The sequence below is a fragment of the Scatophagus argus genome, chromosome 23 (genome assembly GCF_020382885.2).
Source record: "Scatophagus argus isolate fScaArg1 chromosome 23, fScaArg1.pri, whole genome shotgun sequence".
NCBI lineage: Eukaryota > Metazoa > Chordata > Actinopteri > Scatophagidae > Scatophagus > Scatophagus argus.
Genome location: NC_058515.1, coordinates 9,981,783 through 10,001,615, shown reverse-complemented (window position 1 = coordinate 10,001,615; position 19,833 = coordinate 9,981,783). Strand labels below are relative to the sequence as shown.

Below are 19,833 nucleotides of genomic sequence, written 5' to 3'. Positions count from 1 at the left end.
CACAGGTGACACACATCAGGAGGGAGAAAGTAATCAGGAAAACTAAAAGCAAAGCTACAAGAAAACAGGACACACAGGGGAAGTGACGCTTTTCAAAATAAAACAGGACATGACTAAAACCTTGAACATAATACATGGAAACACATGACAAGACAAACATGAAACATGGCACATGGACTGAAATCAAGAGACAAAGCACAACCAAAAACCACCAGGCATGACAGGATCAGCTGCATTTGTTTTTGTGAGCTCCTGATTTTCATCTTGCACACCACAGTCAACAAATTCAATTTGTTCAATACTTTATGACCAAATATGTGCAAAGTTGATGACATTCACTCAAATCTCAGTTGTTCTGTGCATTCACTGTTAATTAGCACATTAGCATGCAGTAAACTATGATTGCGAACATGCTGTGAGCATCATACATTTCAGCCACTCATTCATTTTCTTTTATGAAAATTCTGCCACAAATATTTCTGTTAAAGATGCTGCACTACTGTAGGTTTTGAATGTAAAGATTACCAATTTACGTTCACTTTAGTTTAATAAACTTTGAAAAGACAATAAATGTAGAATTCAATGTTATGTTCAGTAAAGGAATCACTTTGAACCTAATGTGCTTTATTCTATTGTTTTTATTTATTTTATTCTCCGTGACTTTTGTTATTCTATTATATTTTGTCATAATTTGAATGTATCTTCTGTTTACACTGTTTAACACTATTATTTTTTAACTATACATTTTTGGGGGAGAGAAGGAATACACACATTTGCCACAAATAAACTGGGACTTTGTCCAACCTAACATTTCCTAAATAACTTGAAACTCAAAAGGCACATGGCCATATGCAGCTGAATGCCCTTGATGTCTGAGTGAGCTAACTAGAAAAATCCAGTTCAGAGTGGGCATTGCAATTAAGGACTTAATGTAGTGGTGCCAATGGGTAGCACACAGAAATAGACATTCCCAGTTGTCTTCCCAGACTCCCGCACCCTCCATTCCTTTCCAGATGTTTTGCAGAAACAGCCATCCATCTCTAGTCGTTTGTGAAGTCTGTGTGTTTCATTGTGTGTAGGTCAGTATGCACACATGTGGACATTTGCCAAGTGAACAGCTAGTGTCTGTCCTTTGTTTCTGCACGTCTTCCAGGTGACACATCACATCTTGTCACCACGGTGACTCACATTAGCTGAGAGCAGGGTCCAGAGTTTTGGGGGACGGGTGAGCACATACACATGCATGCATGCCAATAAACCAGACACCATGCAATTACTGCAGACGTGCTTGAATGCACACACATGTTCGAATGTTCCCCCGAAGGTGTTTACTCACATCTATCGGCACCAAACTGGGGTTGCTAAATGGTTTAATGGCAGCAGATCTGGACAGGAGTCCTGGAATAAGCCAGAGCTGAGAAATTTTTACTGTTTTAAGGCCCTTTGAGCATTTCACTGCGCCCAGAAATTCTAACAGCAGCTCTGCTCGCACATGCTAAAATACACTTTTGCCTGCCACATCACATCATGCCAACAAGCTGTGTAAAGTGCACCCTTTTGTAAGATTGCAGTGCATTAATCCAGTGCAGGTGCGCTCATGATTAACTGACTGGGGATTATGAGAGGGAGTGGAACAATCAAGTAAAAGAAAGGTCATAACACTGTTGGGAACAAGGATCCGGTCCCCAGTGCTCCATCTGAGCTTTTCCGGAGTCTGACTTCTGTTCTGGTGTGAGCTGGTGGCACCGCAGGCTGCCTTAAATGGGTCGGTGTGAGCCTGCAGAGCACTAGAAGCATCCTCAAGACCTGCAGCAGAACAGTAAGTCATCTAGTGCCTAATTATCTTATCTTACGTAAATAATGTGTTAAATCTGGCATTTGTAGTCATGGTAATGTGCCCTCTAGACTTTAAAATGTGCCAGGAACAGTTCTATCTGAATGTTATTGTGCACTGGGTGCAGTATTCCTATGTTATGAATGAAATGTGAAATAGAAAAATGATGTGTAGCTTCTTGCAATAGTGAGATCCATGTCTCACCATTATTTTCTATCATACTGTATTTATTTAAAATATTCTGATCGATAAAACAGTTATTCTTTCCCTTGCATTCATTGTCTAAGATCTGGATATATGGACAGGCATATAAAAAAGCTCATTTGTGGCAAAAATGTGATATGAAATATTAGTCGAGGACATTCATCTATAGGCTTGATTCTTCATTTATGTGATCGTAACTTAAAAGCATTAGTGCAGAGGCTGAAGTTAAGGGTCAGGCAACAGACACATTCTCTTGATCAGATTCAGAGTGTTTGCTGCTGCTGCTGCTGCTGCCTGCTAAACACTGCGACTGAGAGTGGGGTGGAAATATATGGTTCAGCGTTTCCCCCTCACAAGAACAGCACAGTAATCAATTCCGTTTAGTACAAATCCAATGCACTTAAACCTCTAGCGCAAATAACCATAGGCTGCAGAGCAGAGGTACATTTATCGATAAAGCAATTAATTCAAACTCCTCCTCCAATATTCCTCCTCCTCCTCTTCTGGTGAAGCTGCTCCCCCACATCCACAGCAAAGGATCCTCAGGTACCCGTTACTCAGAAAGTAATGCATTACTTGTATGACAGACTTATTTCAGAAGTAGGTAAAACCAGTCACAGTCTTCTCACAAACCGTCACAGAGCAGCAAATTGTTAAAACACCACTGGTATAACACTGCTTTTGCTGTTTCTCAATTTATCAAGCTTGTGGTTTCAGAAAAGAAAAATGGTGGTTGGGATGAGAGTTCACTGCTTGGATTGGTTCACAGAGGATGGCCGCTGTTATGATTGGCTTGTGGGGAACAACGACACCCACAGCTCCTTCCCTTTTGCGTTTTTGTTCCCCCCCTAATTATGATTTTTAAAATATTTGTGGTTTACTACTAAAATGAGAAAAACCCAAGAATGCCAGGTCTCATTTCACTGCATAGGTCTGGTATGTAGTTCTGTTATACATATGACTGAGTCCTGCACAGTTAGGACGTGACATTAACCTACTTTAGTAAGGATGCCATCTGTCTATCAGGAAACTTTGTGAATTAAAAGGAGTTTTTGTGCAGTAATCAGTGTCATTCATTTTGTTTGACAGGAAGAAAACACGATTGGATTTTGATATAAAAATGTTTGATTGTTTTTGTTTGTTTTGTTTGTTTTCATTTCATAAATAGATGCATAATTGACCTGGGATATTATTTGAAAGGGTTTAATTTCATTTCATCTAGCTTAACTTTATTTTATTTACTTTTGAAGAAGTTGTGAAAACATTTCGGATTAACTTTGAAGCGCTTGTGTAAACTTTATCGGACGTGTAACTGGCCCGTACTTTGTGAAAATCAAACGTCGATTACGTTCACGAGGTCTTCCTAACGTCGCCGGCCGTTAATTCGCTCGTGACTGGCGAGAGAAGTAACGTCATTTACGGCACCACGCTGCTGACTTCGCTGTCCATTGCAATTTTAATAGGGACTGGGTGAGCACCAGTCTGCCCACCGGAGAGGAGAGACAGGGAGTAAGACATAAAAGAGCATCCAGGGCTACTTTGTCACCTCTGTCAAGTCACATTGAAAAAGCTACAGCACCCCCGGAATTACTTAGCCTTCAGCGTAAAAGCGCAAATTCTTGGGACAAGCGAGGTGAGTATACGGAGCAGTTAGCTGCAAAAACAAGATTTAAAAGAAAGATACGTTGTTGTTTTGTGTTCGGCATAACGATTTATCTCACTATAAATGATTCGTTTTTATTTTAAAGCTTCTGTAGCCTTCGGGGTGAGGGCGTAGCAGGGTGTGTTGCTTAAATGAGTATTTTATTTTGAAAATGCCACCCAGTAGTCACGCTTCTATTTTGGAAAACTTGACACTCGCTCAAGCTCTCAGAGCTCGGTCGGCTCGTAGAGACAGCAGGATGCCAAGGGGAGCACTCCGATACACGGCGTCTGTTTTACCGTCTCCCGGCGTCGTCTCTCGACCACAGCAACTCTGATGGGCGTTTTTATCCTCCTTTTACCGTCCTCGACGCTTGGATATTTTTGGAAGCCACGAAATGAAGCGAATGAATGTGAGCAACAAGAAGTGTCCTGTTGTTGTGCCTGTCTCCAGCATCACTAGTAGTCAAGTCCTCTCTGTGGATGCGGTGCCTCAGTGATGTTTAATTGTCTGTTTTCAGAGGATTTTATTAAGTGTTCTGTAGTGGACTACCAAACTTCCCCCCTTCCTTTTATTGTCTTTTTCGAGGTTTTCCGTCTTTGAAACAAAGCTTTCAGGATAGACCAACTCCGAAAAATCCAGCGACTTGACATCTGCTCCTGGCTGAATAACCATTCTTAGCGGTTATTCGCCTTTACAAGCATCTTCTCTGGGGTGGGAACACGACTGATGCTTGCCTTGCTCGCCTATTCGAGTTTTGTGCCGTCTCGTTCTGTTTGTCTGTTTGTCCCACAGTGGCATGAAAATTCATGAATGCGTCCAAGGACATGTATACAAATTACGCATGCACCATGACGGTAGTAGGCTGTGCGTAATATCCTATTATTATATCCCTACCACATGAATGCAATAACAAACACATTCAGTCTCATTCCTGTGTCTGTTGACGATTTTGGAAGATCCATCATAACTTGATTGTTGTGTGTATGTCTGTGTAGCGTGGGTGTTAGGAGTATGGCGAGGTTAGATGTGGAGAAAAATGTCACAAAATCTATTTTCTTTAAGAAAGAAAGGACCACACAGATACTCTTTTAAAAGGTCCCAAAGCAAAGTGGCCATGTTGAATACTTTAGATCAAATTCCTGGGCTTCGTTTTGTCCACGGGCTTTAACGAGTGCCTGTAAATGTGCCCAAAGTTAGTAACAAATTAGTTACATATGAGACGCAGCTCCATACCTTTGCCATAATTAACGCCCCGTGTGTGTGGATGGATCAGGGGAACCTGCGCGCAAGCATGCACGCCTGACCATGTGCCTGCGTGTGCGCCCCTGGCCGCGCTAACATGACCCTCCTGTGCGTGCGTGTGTGTGTGTGTGTGTGTGTGTGTGTGTGTGTACAGCCACGCTGGAAGTCGCCCCCCATGTGGCCGTCGGGAGTGGGGAGCAGGCAGCCCTGCCCGCGGGAGTCGGCGATGCGCAGGGCGGCCATCAGCGGCAACATCAACGCCCTGCCGCCGCACAGCGTCCCCACCGGCCGCAGCGTCCGGGTCTTCATCTGTTCCAACCCCGACGGTAAGAGTCAGCGTGACCACACAGTTCTCCTCAGGAGATCCTGATATGACACGAGACTCAGGTTTTTGTTGTGACTCACGATACAAATATGGAAATAAATCACCCATATTTTGCATCCAGACTTCCTTGGCTTTTTAGGATGTTTGGTCACACTGTCTGCAGTGGAAATTAACACGGTCAAGTAGAGTGGTTCATAAGATGTAACTTGTGCAGACAGTTCTTGAGGAATAACTGTAAAATAAATGTGCTGTAACAAAAACAAAAAACAAAAAACAAAACAAAACAAAAACCATGAGCATCTGAAAGGACAAGGTAAATGCATCTTGGTATGAAATAAAGCCACTTACCAACGATCCAACAGTGATTTAGACTCATTTTGAATTAGAAATCGGTGTTGTCAGATTAAAGTGCGTTCTATTCTCCAGATGTTGAGCTGTGACATTTAACCTAACCCACTTAACCAAATAGAACAAATGAAAAACATGTTAAATTACATGAGAGGACTTAACAAAAATGAACTGATGAATGCTTGATCCCAGTAACGCAATGAAACAACAGATTGCGTATGAGCGGAGTGCTATACAGTTGGTTCTTGAGGGAGACACCCAGTTGCAGCTCAGTATTTGAATATGCCCTCTGGGCAAGGGGGTAAAAATAGGCTCAGTAAAACTGGAGTAAACAAGCAAGGGAAGTAGAGTAGGCTATGAGAGGGAGGAGGAGGGCATGCAGGTTTAAAAAGGCTGCTGGCTTTTGTCGATATATCACTGTCATTTACTTTCCCTCACTGGGCAAATTGCTATGGACCTCCACCCTGAGAGAGAATTGACCTCAGATTACTGCACCGTTATGGTCTGCAGTAGATGGTGGAAAGTCTGACGTCGTTTCCCCACCTGTAGCTCGTCACAACACATATTTTAACAGTCGGATCTACAACCCCAAAGCCAGTTACAAACTAATTGCATTTAAAGACAACATTTTTTCACTGACCCGATAAGCCTTTAGAGGATGCCCCCTTTGTGCCCAATCATCATGCTATCACCTGTAACCAATGAGCCTGTTTCCCTGTGGAACCTTCCAGACACGTGTTTTTTGAGCGTCCCACAACCTTCCCAGACTTTTGTTGCCTCTGTGTCAACTTGTTTGAAACGAGCTGCTAGCATGAAAGTCAGAATAAGCATATATTTACAAAAATCAATGGAGTTGATTTAATATTGAATATATTGTCTTCTCAACTGTCTGTGTCAAAAAGGACTGGCCAATCATCAAGTTCTGTTTCATTTATGTTTTGCACAGCATCCTGACATTTTTAGAATTGGAGTTGTACTCATGGATGGAAATCCAATTAGGGCGTCCTACTCCAAGTAGTTTTTCACACCATGAGCACAAATGGAAAGACACACGTCTCAGCTGTGAAAAGCGCTATTCTGAACTGCTGTTTCCAGTGAAGCGAGGTGCTGGTATCCAATGCCATAGCCTATTAACGAAGCCTCAGAGGTACACTCTGTCTCACACAGCAATGCAGATGGCAGCTACTGATTCCCAGACAAGTCCAAACCACATTTGCAGTAAACTATTCTTCGCATTTGTTTTGATATTTTCTTGGACTATCAGATGAGTTCGATCCAGTACGGTGTTCCAGTTGCAGCGACTCCGATTCAAGCTGTTCCACTGCAAACTGTTTCGGCAAACCCTTCCTTCAGGTTCAGCATGCGCATGACACAATACGGTTATTCATATGTGTGACCCAGGTCTGCCCTCGATCCTGCTGCAGAGCCTGTTTCTCCATGTTCACTAGAGGGGGCTATTCATGCACATATTTAATAGCATTCACCTTACTGTACATGTACTGTATACTGACATGGTTAAAATTCACATTTTGATGGCACCTGGTCACAGTAAGAAAACCCCTCCCTGCTTCAGCATTTCTCCAATGCTTCTCCAACATTTTGATTTAAAAGCCTGCTACAGGCTTCCCACTGTAAGAGTGGGATAGTGGAAACCAAGTGGGATCACCTTTGCCTTGACAAGCTTCCCTGTACAACAGTTAACAAAATATACACCACACGTAACAGTGTCATTTCACTGTTTGTAAAGCCAGACACTAGAGAGGTGAACGGTGCTATCCGCAGTGATAATCACACAGTGTAACTGCTCTCTATTTTTATTGTGTCTGTGTGACTGGGGGGACCTCGCTGCTTTGATCTACAGTGCCGAGAGTTTTATGTGCTCTGTGGTTATGACGTGGGCTTTGCTGAATACACCGACCCTAACACCTTTAATCAAAAACCGTAGACAAGCGCGGCTTGCACCTCTGTTGTGTGTATTCATTTCGCGTCGTCTGTCAGTTTTGACAATAATTTAGAGAAAAAGTACGTTGTCCTCCCCAGGAGAAGTTGACAGTCGAGAGGCGTTTGAGATGCCACTTCAGGTTCACTGCACAGTGCGGGAATAGAGACGCAGCTTTTCTAAAGTGTTTGCCAAAATGTGAGCCAAACAGCTAATTTGAGTGGATTTACATCCTCCTTCTATGATGATAATGAATCACTCAAGTTCTTGGCTCAGGTGTATGAACCTGTGTGTGTGTGTGTGTGTGAGACCACAGTCGATCAATTAAAAACCCCACTATCTGCTCTTGCCAGTAGCCAGACGGTAACAGCAAACCTGACATGATTTATTTTTGTGCAAACTGTTCAGTGCATTATGCAGCTGTCTCATCTGTCAATATGTGTGTGTGCATGTGTGTGTGTGCTCATGGACATCCATATAAGCATATCAAGACAACTCCATTACCTTGCTGTAGTCACCTCAGGGGCTCTGGCATCGGTTGTGTGCAATAGGCAGCTATTTGTATGCAAGCTATCACTTAAGCTGTTTAAAGTTGATAAAAGCACAAGGCCTCGGGGATGTGATGCATAAAATCATCTACCCCTCCAACGCACCATCATCAAGGCTACAGTATGTCACCACAGAGACCACTAATTACGTTACATTTCACCCCACAATTATTCCCAGCGTTCCAGTTTATCTTTTTCAGTCCGCGTTGTAGGTTTTTAGCTCAGATTTCTGTAACTCAATGGTCTTTTTCCTCAAAAATATCACTCTCTCTCTCCTTAATCATCAGCTTTTTGGGATTGAGTCTGGTGAAAGAGAACAAAAGAGAGAGTGGGAAGGAGGGAGGGAGAGGTGACAGGTGGGGAGAAAGTGTCAAGGGTGGCTTTTGTTTAATAAATTGCTTCTCAGGGGCAGGTGAGTGCCAGATTTTTTGGACGAGCTCGGCCCCATTCTGCGGCACTCTGAGGTTTATGACGCGTGTCCGTGAGCTTATTTCTCCCCCTCTTGTGTCGTCCTCTGCCTCCTCGCAGCCGCACTTCTCCTGGAGGGTTTGGCAGCAGCTTTTCCTGACCTCTCTCTGAGTTTTCCAAAGAGCTGTGGAGCAATTCTTCACCCCTCCACCCCCCAATGTCGTTCTGACAAATTCAGCAGTTCAGCAACTCCTTGGGTGTTCAAACCCGTATAGGGAACACTCTGTAAAAGCATTCCGTGAGGGAATGATGCCGATGATCGCAAGCTGCCCGCTAGATACACCTTAGTAAAATTACACAGTGATTATCCACTTAAAACCAACGTAATTAACCTCAGGAAAACCATTGTGGTTTAAAAGTAATGGGACTTTTATTTTATGTGCACATCAAGGGCTCTGCTGAGAGAGAGTTTGGGGCTGTAATGCTGATAACTGAGATTGACAATGAACAAATTCCTACCGGAAACTTCCAATGAATTTTTAATTCGGTGTCTTCTTTAGAGATATATTAATTTTGGGAACTTCTCTTTATTTCTGGCAACATTTAAAGTCACTGTAATATGATGTGATTAGTCCTCAAGTTTTGCCAAATGCTTTAGTTTAGTGCATCAAAATGATGATACCTGTATATCTTTGCTTTCAGTCATATATGTTCTATGCACAGAGGAGAAAGAGGAAGAGTAGAAATGCATCTTTTCAACCTCCAATTTCCAAATTCAGAAGACTTTTCAATGCATAAAAAAAGATGTGTCGATGAATTTCACAAAACTCGAGGAGTAGCTATTTCTCCTCAAATCACATGAATATTTAACACATCTCCCACAGTTAAATTCTCCTTGGAATATAATACCGTTTCTCTTCATTTCTTTAGATCCCAAAACAGCAAGGACACTGACAAAAATAAAATATCGCACACTAAGATTAATCACCCCGAGGAAGGACAGTTACCATGATTTAAAAGTTATACTGGAGATTATAAACGGATCAGGGAATGTGATATGTGAACGTAGCACCTTCTTTGTGTATGCTGAGCCCCCTCATCTTATGCTAATCTGTCCTCTTTATTTCAGTCTATCATTTGGCTGCACAACACAACTGTTTCTTGAAATTAATATGCTGAAATATTAACCCATCTTTAAATCATCTCAAAAACGTCCATGATATTCTAATAAGCTCATGAACACACAGCAAACCCGAGGCTGACACCAGCAAAAGCTCCAGAGACCACATTTGTTTTTCTGTCAATTCATTTAATAATTTCATGTTAGTTTCCATTCAGCCACTCGGTTTGTGTACACCCACCTGCAGTAGGCCAAACACATCTGGCTCCCAGCCCATTACAGCTAGCTTGTTGGTATTATTTTCGATGATATGGTGTTTCTAAGGTTCAGACTATAAATAACGACTACGTCAAATTCACCTCCATTTGTTCATGCAAAGGCTTTGCTTTTGTGCTGCCGGATCTGCAGTTAGCCGACATCTCTTTCGCTCTTCATTAAAATACTCCCACATTTAACAGGAAACAAACACACCTGGCAACTCTGCATTGACCTCAACAGTTACCAGTTTCTCTGAAACTGCTGAAAATATTAGTAGGGACAATTCAGCAGTACCCTCACAGTGGCAGGGACCTACAATCCATATCCAAAATCCACTTTGATATTTGTGTGGCATTAGATCTTTAATTATGTAGTGTTGATACTGCCGTCATTGTCCAACTCAAACTATAGGGATACATAAGCACAACATGTTGAGTATAATCATGGCTGACTGGACTGTCTGACTGGTCTGAGGTTCTGTCAGAAGGCAAGAGATTTGAATCGTAATGTACAAGACGACATGCGCCGTCCTATCCTGTACACAGAGGAGACTCTCTGCAATCCTGAGAGTCATTATGACCTACTATGACTGGGTTGTAAAATGTGTACTTCATGACAAAGGTCCTTAAAGCTCCACGAGTGACTTTTGAGGCAACAGCTGCTGGCACAGATGTTACTCAGTGAACTCGTTATAGTGCATTTTTATGTTGGGTAGACTTAGCACTTGTTGTGCGCGCAATCAAACACAATCCAAGTGTCTGACAGAGAGACGAGGGAAGTCCCCGTCTCTCTACTACATGCAGTCCCATATTACCATGTTTTACTGTACGCTGTTGTTTTCCCTCCCTCGATGCTTAACATCAAGTGTGGATGGTGGCACAGTAACCTCCAGCGAATTTCCTTCATCCTGAGTCAGTGGCAGGCAGATAACCTGTGGGGTCCCCCTGTGCTCAGGATACGCAGGAACATCTGGCCTTTATGGATGGCTGCCTTACACAGCCACAATTTGCCTTTAGCGTCTTACGGGTCGTTCGGTATTGATTTGCTCACTGACTGTGCGTTTGCATCATTGCGTTTCAGGTTCAGATCTGAGCATTAGAGAGGTTTGTTTGGTACACTGAATGACATGAGGACTTTGGGTTACAGCATACTGAGAGAGAGAGAATGAAGAAATGTCTTATTTACATGTATTTTGGAGGGCGTTTTTTTTATACACATGCATTGTGTGGTCGATTCTGATGTATTGTAGTTTTAAGATTGCTTTATTGTGAAATTATCAGATGCTGCATTGGACAAGACAAGTGAAAGAGAGAATAACGAAGCAGGTTAGGTACTGAATTTGAATTGTTTTGTGTATGAAATGCGAAAAAATAATGTCTAGATCTAACTAGAAAATTGTTTCTTTTGCCAAACATATGACAGAAATAAATGATAAATCAACAAAGATGCCAGTGATACATTTTCTAGCAATTGACCAATAGATTAATGGAAGTGTCGTTTTGACCCCACGTTACAGATTTAGAGACTAGAGGTGTAACCGTATTTTTACAACAAAATAAGTTTTTAAGTTTCCACCGACACCAATTTTGGGGGGCACTGTGCTCGAAAGAGGTTTATCCATACTCTGCAGTGCATTTCTGTGTTAGGCTGAAATTTACACGAACTTTAATATCTGAATGTCACATATGTCTCTTGTTTAATGGCTCAATTCACCCAAATTGCAAACAAATTCTCTGACTTAATTCTATCTAAACATACAGATTCAGGCACTTCAGTTCCACACACACACACACACCCAATCAACATGGACGATCACTGTGTCACAGTGCTGTCCTTTTTGCTAAGAAGCTTGTTTTGCAGCCTCCTCTCCCTCTGTTTTAATCAGAGATCTCTAAGGAGTTGTGCACACTGAGTGCCTCTGGAGAGTGTGTTGGTGTGGCTTGATGAGGGGGTGATTGCTTCAGCAGAGGCTTCTTGATGAGATTCAGAGAGTAGAGTGACCACTATGTAGAGGAATGAAGCACCAACTGAAACAGTGTCAGTGTAACTATGTTGACTCTGCTGTAACTCTTTTGCTGTAGCTTTGTGACCTGTTCTCCAAACATAATTTAATATTAAGTACTGCTGAGATGGTTTGTTGGTGCTGATGTCTTTTGTCAAGCAAAAATGCTTTAAAAAAATTCCTTTTCCAGTATGAGGATTTGTTGCTTTCCTCTGTTTGATATCACTGTCAATTCAATATCTTTCAGAATGGACATTTTGGCAAACCGGGCAATATGACAACGTCGCCTTGATTTCTGAAGATGCCATTAAGAACTAAACATTTAAAGGAAAATGAAGTATAAAAGGAAGAAGACAAGAGAAGGGAAAAGACAAGAACACTTGGTTGCATTTCTTTGTTCGATTGACCGCCCATGAGTTCCCTAAAGGCTGCGGGAGGAAAAGAGAAAAGCAAAGGAAGTAGGAAAGAAGAGAGAGAGAGAGAGAGAGAGATGACAGGACATATCTGAAAGGAAAGATAGACCGGTCGGCACTATTGAAATAAACAGATTGGAAAATTGGAGGGAGGGACACACACGGCGAGCGAGAGGGCGAATGCAACATCCAGTCTTTGTTCCTTTGCATGTGGGTGTGTGCTCAACAGACACACACATACGTCAGGCTGCCATAACTCATCATCATCCCACAAAAAAGAAAGAGAGAAAGAAAGAGAGGGAGGGAGAGGTGTCTTGCCGTTATCAGCACAATACAACAACAACAACACAGTTTAGTCTGTCAAGTCACATCGAGACACACTACAGCAAGATGCAGATTTCCAACACCTCCCAAACATCCCATAAACACTGCTATTTTTGCCTTTCTAATGATGTCACTGTAGCACGTTCATTGTGCCATAGCGTATCTCTGATGGAATGAGATGAGAGCTCCACTGATGCAGCGACTGCCGTTTATTTCATTTGCATACTATTACAGCCGTTCGGGTTTTGATTTGACATTTTGCTCGGGTAGCTGTGGGCGGTACGGTCGCGGCCTAAAGCCTTACTAAAGATAGATGGGAGAAAGATACGTCAGTCTACATTTGCGGGCTCCTCCACTCGCTGCACGTATGACACGGTTAGCGGCTGTTTGTGCGCCATCCACCATGTGTGTTCATGTGCAAGTTCTTCAGTCACACAGGGGGGGCTCTCTCTGTTGGGCATGTTCTGTTTTTAACTATCCGTCAGCACCCTTCAGATAAAGAGAGAGGGGTGGGGGGAAGAGACTGGGCCTGTCCAAATAAATTACAGTAACCATTTGGATGACAGTGGAAAAAGAGAGGAGACGAGCAAAAAAAGTGGGACACAACAACAAGCCGTGGGCTCTCACTCTGTGACACTCCGACTGTCCAATATGATCACTGCCTTTGTAATGCCAGATATCCCACATTCTTCAACAGTGTGTGTCAGCACTGGCTCTTCTATGAATGCTCACAAGTGATATACACATGCATTGAAATGTTACTGACGTTGCTGATTAATGATGGGCCGATTTATCCTCTACTATTTTGATTCTCAGTGTCTCAGTTTTGTGCTGCTTTGTCACATATGAATTAAGATAATACTGTAGGGTTCTGAACCGTCTCTCTCTTGTGGTGTCGATCTTCTCATGGAAGGTTCAGAAACAAAATTTCCCAAAATGTTCCCAAAACAGTTCTTTTAATATTCTGCAAAGGAGCGAGTTCAAGGCTCTTTTGCTCCTAATACACATGTTTTTGTATATGTTAGTTTAACACTTGAAGCTGATGTCTGTCTTTTGTCTCCAGACACAGAAGCGGAGAGGAACGCACTGAAAGAGCATGTCTATCCCAAACTACGAGACTTCTGCAGGGAGAACTACGGGATTGAATTCCAGGTAACTGGATGCATTCCCCTTTTCTCGACCTTCATTTTCCCTTTGATTTAATTTCTTTCTGTCTTACCTTCCTCCCACTCAAGGGGACTGTGATGTCCAGGGCTTAGTAGTTTGCCAGAACTGACTGTTAAGTGCCTCCAAAACTACATCATGGCTTACACAGCCGTCCGTGCCTGGAGGGGGCCCCCAGAGACGAGGTCCCTGTCCCTTTAAGCAGACAGAAGGCCAGCAAGATAAGGTTTCCATCGGTGAAGGCTGGCACAAATCTAGCTGTGGATAAGGCAGCATGATGTGAGGGCTTTCCCTTTGTTGTTGTCAGAGAATTGCTGCATTCTCCCTGTGGTGCCCACTGATCAAGACCATTTGCAATGCAAATCAGCATCAGTGTACATGGAAAGATTGCTATCAGAGGTTTGTTTGTTTAACAAATCCAGGAGAGCCCTCGAGTCAGGGGGAGATTTCTGCCATAGATTGTTCTTGGAAGAATTTGAGGAGATTTGTTTCCGATGACAAGACTTGTGACCCCTGAATTGTTTTGTAGCTGTAGCTGTAGTCAGCAGGGTGTCGGCAGCTATTTCTCATTTCATGCTAAGATTGTTTATATCATGAACAGCTCCAAGCACATGCCATCTAAAAAGATATTATAAAGAGAATTAATACAATAGTGTTTAGAATCCCTCCATGTCTGCAAATTCGTTTACAGGGTTTGGTGATAAAACAAACTGCACTTTGAAGAAAGCAAAACCACTTCATTATGTCATGAATTATAGATTATATTGTGTATGTTTTTAGTTTTCAGTCTGAATCAGAACCAAACTTTCCATCCAAAAGCAATAGAAAACTGTTTTAGATGTGGTGCAAAAGTAAAAGTACACATACAGTAAAAACTCAGTTAGAGATGTCTGTGCAGGAAATAGCACATAGCATGTGTTAGAGTACTTATGGGTTTGTTTGGTTTTTTTTAAAAGGTTTTCAGTTCTTTTCACGATGATGGTCTGATTGGAGAAGAAGTGATGTGTGATGAGGAATGTTTTATGTCTTAACAGGCTAAATAAAGAAAACCAGAAATATTCACCAAGCTGAATTTCTTGGAATTGGACTCTCCATCAGTCGGTAATTTGGGAGATCAAAAACATCCTTGTGCCGTGCACCAGCAATTGCTTTGTCATGTCGGGACAGATTTCTTTGCATGCATTACATCAGTACTGTGTTTATTGTATTGTATTATTATTATATGTAAACTTAGCTCTGGTCCACCACATTATATACATGTCTCCTAATAGGTATACCTGGTGATAGAGATGGAGGGCCAGTCCAAAGTTCACTGCAAAACTGCAAAGCTTAATGGCTGCATTTTGAGCAGGCTTAAGCAATTACCAATACCAAATCTTGCCCATTGTTTAGCTCTCCTTATCCTGTTGTTGTTTAGCACATCTACCTTGAAATGGTTTTTGTAAGGAGACAAACCGCTCATTGAAAGAGCTGAATCATTTGCCATTGAGTGTATGGCTCCAAAGCTAATGTTCATGCTCACCACGGGCAGATTCCACACAGACTGAATGCTCTGGTTGGAGAATCTTTGACCCTTTGAGGGTCAAAGATGCTCTAACCAGCCAGAGTGGTCTAATAAACGTGCCTGCGTGTGATGGAGAAGTGCAAGGAAATGCAAGGAAAGCCAGGCAGAGACGTTTTGGCTCCGGTACCCGCGGTCACGTGTCTGTCTGGTGATTCAGCTCGCTGTGATGAAGCGTGAGCTGAAATGATTATGAAGAAGGCCTGGGAGTTAATACTATGACTCACTTACTCTGCAACCCCCCCCCCCCCCCCGCCCCCAAACTCCTCATCCTCACCCACGCAATGTGAGAATTGGCACCTTGGCTTAAGCCACAGTTTACTGGTGCTTGATAATGCTTTGCACGAGCTTGTTTGTGTGTTAACGTCTTGGTTATGAATCATTTTAACGTGTGAAATCCTCATATACGATTTTTACTACAGTATCTTGTAGCCTGCTTCTTTTTCTAGTTGCTTTTTTTCTTTTTTCTTTTTTTTTTGCTTTGATTTGTATCCCGCCTCCCCTTTCTCACACACACACACACACACACACACAAACTCTGTCTCTTGCACACATCCGCTGGCACACACTGACACACATATGCCAAGCTGATGAAACCCACTTCTCCCCGGTCCCTCATCCCTTGACTCAGTTTCCATGCAGAACGCTTCCTTAACAGGATGTAGAGGGATCGCGGGAGACGGAGGGAGGGATAGAGGGAGGAAGAGCGGGCGGAAACCCAGCCCAAGGGCCGAAAGCTGCGTCCTCATTCAGTCAGTGCACAGCAGTAGAGGCGAGGAAGGCGGGGTTGGGGTGGGGGTGGTTGGGATCAGTCTCCGTCATCCCTTTTTTTTTCTTTCCTGTGTTTCCTTTTTCATCACACGTTTGTCTGCTCACTTTTTTAAAATAGATGACACAAAAGAGACACACATGAAGATACAGCGAGCTGTGATGCCAAAGATACACACGAGTATCAGGGTCAGGCGAGGTTTCAGCGTGTCTGTAGCTATACAGGATTAGTGTTGTGTGTGTGTGTGTGTGTGTGTGTGTGTGTGAGTGTGTGTGTGTGTGTCAGGTTTGGCTTCAGTCAGTGAAAACTAAATATCCAGTCTTCACCAGTGGATTTCATGCTTGTGGTTGAGTTTTTGGCCACTCACATATGTGATTTATTTGTTGGGCTGTTGGTGTGTTGGCATAGTCTGAAATCAGCTGGCTCATAGGCCTTTCTTTGAAAATTCATTCATGAACAGGAGGGTAAAGTGCAGTCTGGATCAGGACAACATTTTGGACCAGCAAAGATCTTTAGTGTGTAGTAATTGAGTCTCAGTCCCCTTTTACTATTCATCATTTGTTACCTTAAGATAAAAATCAGCAAATCCATTATTTCTTGCAGTATTACCAAATGAAATACATGGTTTAATACCACTGTGAAACACAGGAAATTGGAAAAGTGTGATTTAAGTCCTGTTTGTGAGTTTTTGCGATTTGCATGTGCAGCTGATAAAGAAAAAGTATCAAAGCTTTTGTTGAAAAAGTTTTGTTGAATGAGAAGTTAAAAATTGGCCTAAAGTACATGTAAACTTTGTTTTCAAAACTATTTTTCTGCATGTAGCAGGCTGCCCTGGGTCATATTTCTTGCAAACAGGAGTGCAAAAGTGTGGGTTTACAAGTGAGAAACCACCGCAGTAATGGCGGTTGCTTTACTTCTGCCTGCTGCCCAGAGTAGTCGATAGACTCACGCCGCAGTCCGGTGTTTACTGTGGTGCATATGCTGGACTGTCAGTTTCCCATCCAGTTCTGCTTTGAGATCCCGGCTCCCATTATCTTAAACCCATCTTGCATTTCTTAGACTCATAAATCATCCTGTTACAACACAATCACTTCCTCCCACATGCAGGAGATAAACTGAATCTCGGGGTTACTGGATGCAGCTCTGTTAATAATGTGGTTGGACCTCTGCATGGTTGCCAAACTCACTGACCGTCCCTCTCTCTCTCACACACACACACACACACACACACACACAGTCAGACAGTGCAATTATAATAAAAGTTTCCTGGCCACAGCTGTGAGATCCTGTTCATCAGCTGTCACTCAGACGTCTTTTACAACACACAATGCAAGCAGCGAGATGGGAGCTGAGATGATGGGTTAGACGACATTTCGCAATGATTAAAAAGTAGCCTATTCATGGTGTCTGTTATGCTTGCACTTTTAAAGAAGGGAGAATATGGCTGTCGATCTGGCTTTGTCAGAAGAGGACGCAGCGCTCTCAGAATACTTAAAACTTTGAAAAGCTAACAATGTAATTTTAGAACTGCGCCTCTTACGCTTTTGCAAAAGTGTCCGCGTGAAGAAAAAAATTGTTGAAGAGGAGATATTTCATCTGCTCCTCTGTTTTATGACAGAAAATTTTAAATCTAACTACAGATATTTTGGGTGCCTTTAGAATGAAAAACATCAGAAGGAGAAGGTGCTCAAAACAAGAAGTGTTCATCGCTCTTCAATCTGTTTACCTGGCTGCCATATTTCAGGTTTTGTCTCTTTCAGGCAGGCCACCATCTCCATTCACTGTCCTCCTCAGAGACTGCTGTTTTCTCTCTTCAGTCTCTACAGAAACATATCAGCATGCCAACTGCCTCCACAGGAACCATGTTGACAATCAGCGAAGATGATCAAAAATCAAATATGCCTAAGGTTTCACCTGCAACATATTTGCACAACCCATGGGAGAAGTATTCATTCTCTAAAGAAGATGTCGTATTACAGTCACCGTGATGCTTGTGTTTTCTGTCACTTTATCTGTTGGCAGTAGAAACTATGTTGTCTCAGAAAATGTGAGTACATTTCTGTGACATTTGATGGACAGACGTGCTTGTCGTGTTTTTATCCATAACTATGCAAGAGATTTCTAGAGACTTGTTTCCTAAGTATATGAGAGCTGTTCGAGAATTTCCAAAATAATTAATGAAAGTAGATGAAATCAACAATCTTTAAGCCTGACTCTAAAGTGCAGAAAAGTTCACATCGTTTTAAAGCCGCATCTACTTCTACTCACACCTACACTTGTTCACCCACACTTGTCACCCTTGAGCTGGTTCAGCTCTCTTCAGCCTTCATTTACCCTGTGGTGAGAATGACTAAGAGACTGACTGAAAAAGAGTGATTTTACTCGAAATGATATACTGCAGGCAATGCCGCTCTGATTACAGTTGACTTGGAAAGGTTTGTGCTATGTTAAAATTCAAAAAATCCTCAGGAAGTTCAGTTTGCAAAACTCTTTCATTAATGTGAAAATGTAATCATTGCGTTGCAGTGTTTTGGTGAGTGTCGAAGTGTTCACACTGATTGAAGGAGGTGTGTTGTCACTTTACCCATAATATACCCTGGTTTCCGTTCATTTTAAGAGACTATTTTATCAAGTCTGGCAGGTATCCTTGCAGCACAATCAACATGTAACGATTGAGTGTCCCACAGGCAATATTAGCTGCAGCAAAATAATGGGAGCAATTGAATTTTAATTTGTCCTTTACTGTGGTTGAGGTCTGTCCTCTGAATGTGTGCACTGTCAAAGAAGTTTTCAGAGTGTTTGCAATTCACAGCCAAAGTTATTCTCCAGCAAAAATCTATGCCTTGTTTATCTGCAACACAGCCTCAATGGTCAGCAGCGCCGTGATTAGTTTTTCCTCCACAGTTTACTTATTGGTTTGAGGAACTTCCAAGTCTGCTCCCATTTAGCTCTCAAGCACCTCCATCTGGTGTGGAGATCATTAAGCGAACAAACCTCAGCTGACGTTAAGAACCCTAGTCCCAAAGCTCGCCGCAGTATGTGAAAAAACAAGTTTGCTTCTGCCATGAAAAATGTATCACTGGAGTCACGCAATCTTGTTACCTCACGTCTTTGACTGCCTCTTAATCATAACTTACTGTGGTTGAGCTGCAGCATATGAAACGCTGTGAGGTGATGACCTCACTGTATGTGATTTTTTCTGGACAACACTGTTAGATTAATGAAATTAAATCAGACCTCTTACCATACTGAAACGAGTAAACATTTAGAGATCTACTATTGCTAAACTAAAACTAAATCTCTGCTTAACTTTCCTTCATGCAATCCGTCTGGGCCCGTTTCGTTTTGTTTTTTTCATATCACTGCAAAAATTTCATGTTTGGCCATGGATTTTGCTGCTAAAACTTGCACTTTCCTCAAGTGCAAAGAAAGCTGCACTCATCAAACATTCTTAGAGATTTACTACATGTTCTTGATAGAACTGCCTGCAGTAAAGAGCTTAAGATATATTTATGTTGGCACCCTATCTATTTTTACTGTTGTTTTTTTGCCTGAGAGTGGGGGTTTTTCCGCCTTTTTTCCCCCGCCTGATTTCATGCCCTTTCTTCCTGGGCATCTTGGACATAATCCCAAAGTTTAATAGCCTAACATTCAATAAATGAGAAAAAAAAGGCTCCTTCTGCACTTGACTCGCCACGGGCAAATGCCTTCCAAGGGCATTAGAAAGCT

General features: G+C 42.3%; 1 protein-coding gene across 2 annotated transcripts in view; it reads left to right on the top strand.

The window, feature by feature from the left end:
* The first annotated feature begins 3,397 nt into the window (after positions 1–3,397).
* The window catches only part of LOC124054936 (NACHT and WD repeat domain-containing protein 2), a 41,172-nt gene continuing 24,736 nt past the window's right edge, over positions 3,398–19,833 (top strand). Inside the window, exons 1-3 of one of the 2 annotated variants that reach the window (XM_046381482.1) lie at positions 3,398–3,671; positions 5,080–5,251; positions 13,674–13,762. In XM_046381482.1, the coding sequence (XP_046237438.1) occupies positions 5,101–5,251; positions 13,674–13,762 (240 nt within the window). In that variant the 5' untranslated portion in view covers positions 3,398–3,671; positions 5,080–5,100. Of the gene's footprint in view, positions 3,672–3,913; positions 4,093–5,079; positions 5,252–13,673; positions 13,763–19,833 lie in introns of those variants that run through there. The other variant, XM_046381481.1, reaches the window with a different exon arrangement.